General features: G+C 41.5%; 1 protein-coding gene across 1 annotated transcript; it reads left to right on the forward strand.

Annotated features, from left to right (window-relative positions):
* Positions 1–388: 388 nt before the first annotated feature.
* On the forward strand, positions 389–589 carry CCR75_002289 (uncharacterized protein; the record flags this gene model as incomplete). The annotated part of the gene is made up of 1 exon (XM_067960387.1): positions 389–589. The coding sequence occupies one exon, from the start codon at positions 389–391 to the stop codon at positions 587–589; it is 201 nt and encodes a 66-aa protein (XP_067818686.1).
* Positions 590–2,144: the final 1,555 nt, after the last annotated feature.

Genomic DNA, 2,144 nt, shown 5'->3' on the forward strand with positions numbered 1-2,144 from the left:
CAAACCATTTAGCAAACGAAACTACATGCATATTAAAAGCGACTATATTGGATATCATCGCTTTTATGCTAGAGATACGCTCAACCACGACCGTGGCAGGTTGGAGAAACGATTTGGATCAACTCCTTGATCCACGGCGAGTGATTGTCTCTAGCATTATTTGATTTAGTAGGACTTGCTGGCATTAGACCTAGGGAGTTGATGGTGGCTCGTGATTATAGATGGGATTTCTGACCCTTCCAGGAAAATTAGGATTCATTGTAGTCTTCTCGGGCTTGGCGGGCCGAAACCTTCGGTAGAGGGCTTTACTTTTTCGAATTAATAAATTTTCGCGTATTTTAGTCGCCATTTCCAGAGCCGCTGAATCAAATCCCAGACGCCGGCGTCGATGCGCGCTGGGTTTCGCCACGACACTTGCAGTCTCCTTTGTAGCCAGGGCCTTGCGAGTGGATTCCGTGGAATCGTTAGCAGCGACACTGGCTGCGATCATCACGACGAGCCAAACGAAAGCGAAGCGCATGATTCGAATACACGCAGTCCAAGCGATGCAGGAAAGTTAAAAGAAGGGAAGAATTTGGTGCGAACTTGACCACTTTAGAGCAAATTCCAGATTGCTATTGCCTCCACGAGTCTTTCGTTTTTCCGATTATCAAGGCGTGGTTGGGTCGAAGGTTGCGTGAGAAGCCAATCCCATCCAAAAGACAGCAACAAAAGGATATGCATGAAAACTGGTCGAGTGTAGAAACCAGTCATGGAGGTGGCTATAGATCGAGCACTTCAAGTCTCAAGTATACACATGTCTCGTGAAAGTCTGTTCAGACCTGTTTTTATAATTTGGTTTTGGGTGTCAATCTTTTGTTACTTCCTTAAGTAGACGCCTGCGATCTTGTTGTGTCCAGATCAGATGGCTTGCACATCTTGTGGAATACAAAAAAATCTTATCGAATATTCGACTTCTTTCGGGGAATCGACAGAAACAACAACTGTTCACATCGCGAACTATCTTACGGCACTGCACCATATGTATCTGCGATGCACTGCTGAGCCCCATTTCACGATTAAATTCTATGCAAGAGCCGCGTTAAGTCCTTAATTATCTACCGCTGTATTATGATAGCAGCGTAATGGTAGCAACTCGTTAATAACTAAATTATATATTGAGAAATTTTTATGCAGGCCTTCCCAGCTTGAGTAGCTGCAAAAAGACTTCTCAATATTTGTGTATTTTTTTTTGTTTACTAGCAAGATGATTTATAACAAACAAATTACGAGCGAAAGCCGACAAACCTGAAACATACGGAAATTGTGGCTTGCTTGCGCTCATGGTGAGTACAAAAAAAACACACTAAGAATTGCCTATTTGAAAGGTAAGTATGCACTTTCGCAAAAGTTGGTAAAAGTAAAGTAACATAAATTCATCCTGAGCTTCACCGCCAACGACTAACTTATATGCAAGCGCAAGAGTTGCACCTCCGACGCTTGTCGATTAATTCCAGCTCAACTTCTGCCTCGTGCTCGCTGCTCTTTTTTTTCGCTCTTCTTATGACTTGCCAATCAAGTGCGAGCGCTCTTAGCTTTTTCTCACCTGTTTAAAATCAGTACATCTAACATTAACACGGTTCCTGATGTGCTCAGGTGTAACGGGGTGCATCGTTACATGAAATTAACACTTAAAGGTTGTTAATTAACATATCATCTAAAAGGTAGATAATATTTGGAGGATATTACTTTATATAGTAATGTCCTGAATTCTTATCCATACATAGGTATAGGCCATTATATCTATTTATCCCGCAGACTAATCAGCTGTAAACGTAAACAAAGAGATAAGCTATGAATTCCTTGTTTAGTAGCATTAACAGATAGAAAGAAGAGATACTTGATAATATTAACACAGTTTTCATTTAACCCTCTTTAAGCTAGTTGTCTTAAATAGAAGTCTTCCTCTACACGTACTAGTGAACGTGATATAACGTAAGGCACCACTCACAACTAAAGCAGTGCGAAGTGGACTTGTACTGAAGCAGTACAACTCGTTGTGCCCCATTTCACCAGGTAGCACTTAGTAGTCCGTCCAAGGACCACATTTCCTTCATCTAACATGTCCATATTTAGATGATAGTGGGAATACGCATCATATTCGC

Source organism: Bremia lactucae, linkage group LG13, assembly GCF_004359215.1.
Source record: "Bremia lactucae strain SF5 linkage group LG13, whole genome shotgun sequence".
NCBI classification, from domain to species: Eukaryota; Oomycota; class Peronosporomycetes; order Peronosporales; family Peronosporaceae; genus Bremia; species Bremia lactucae.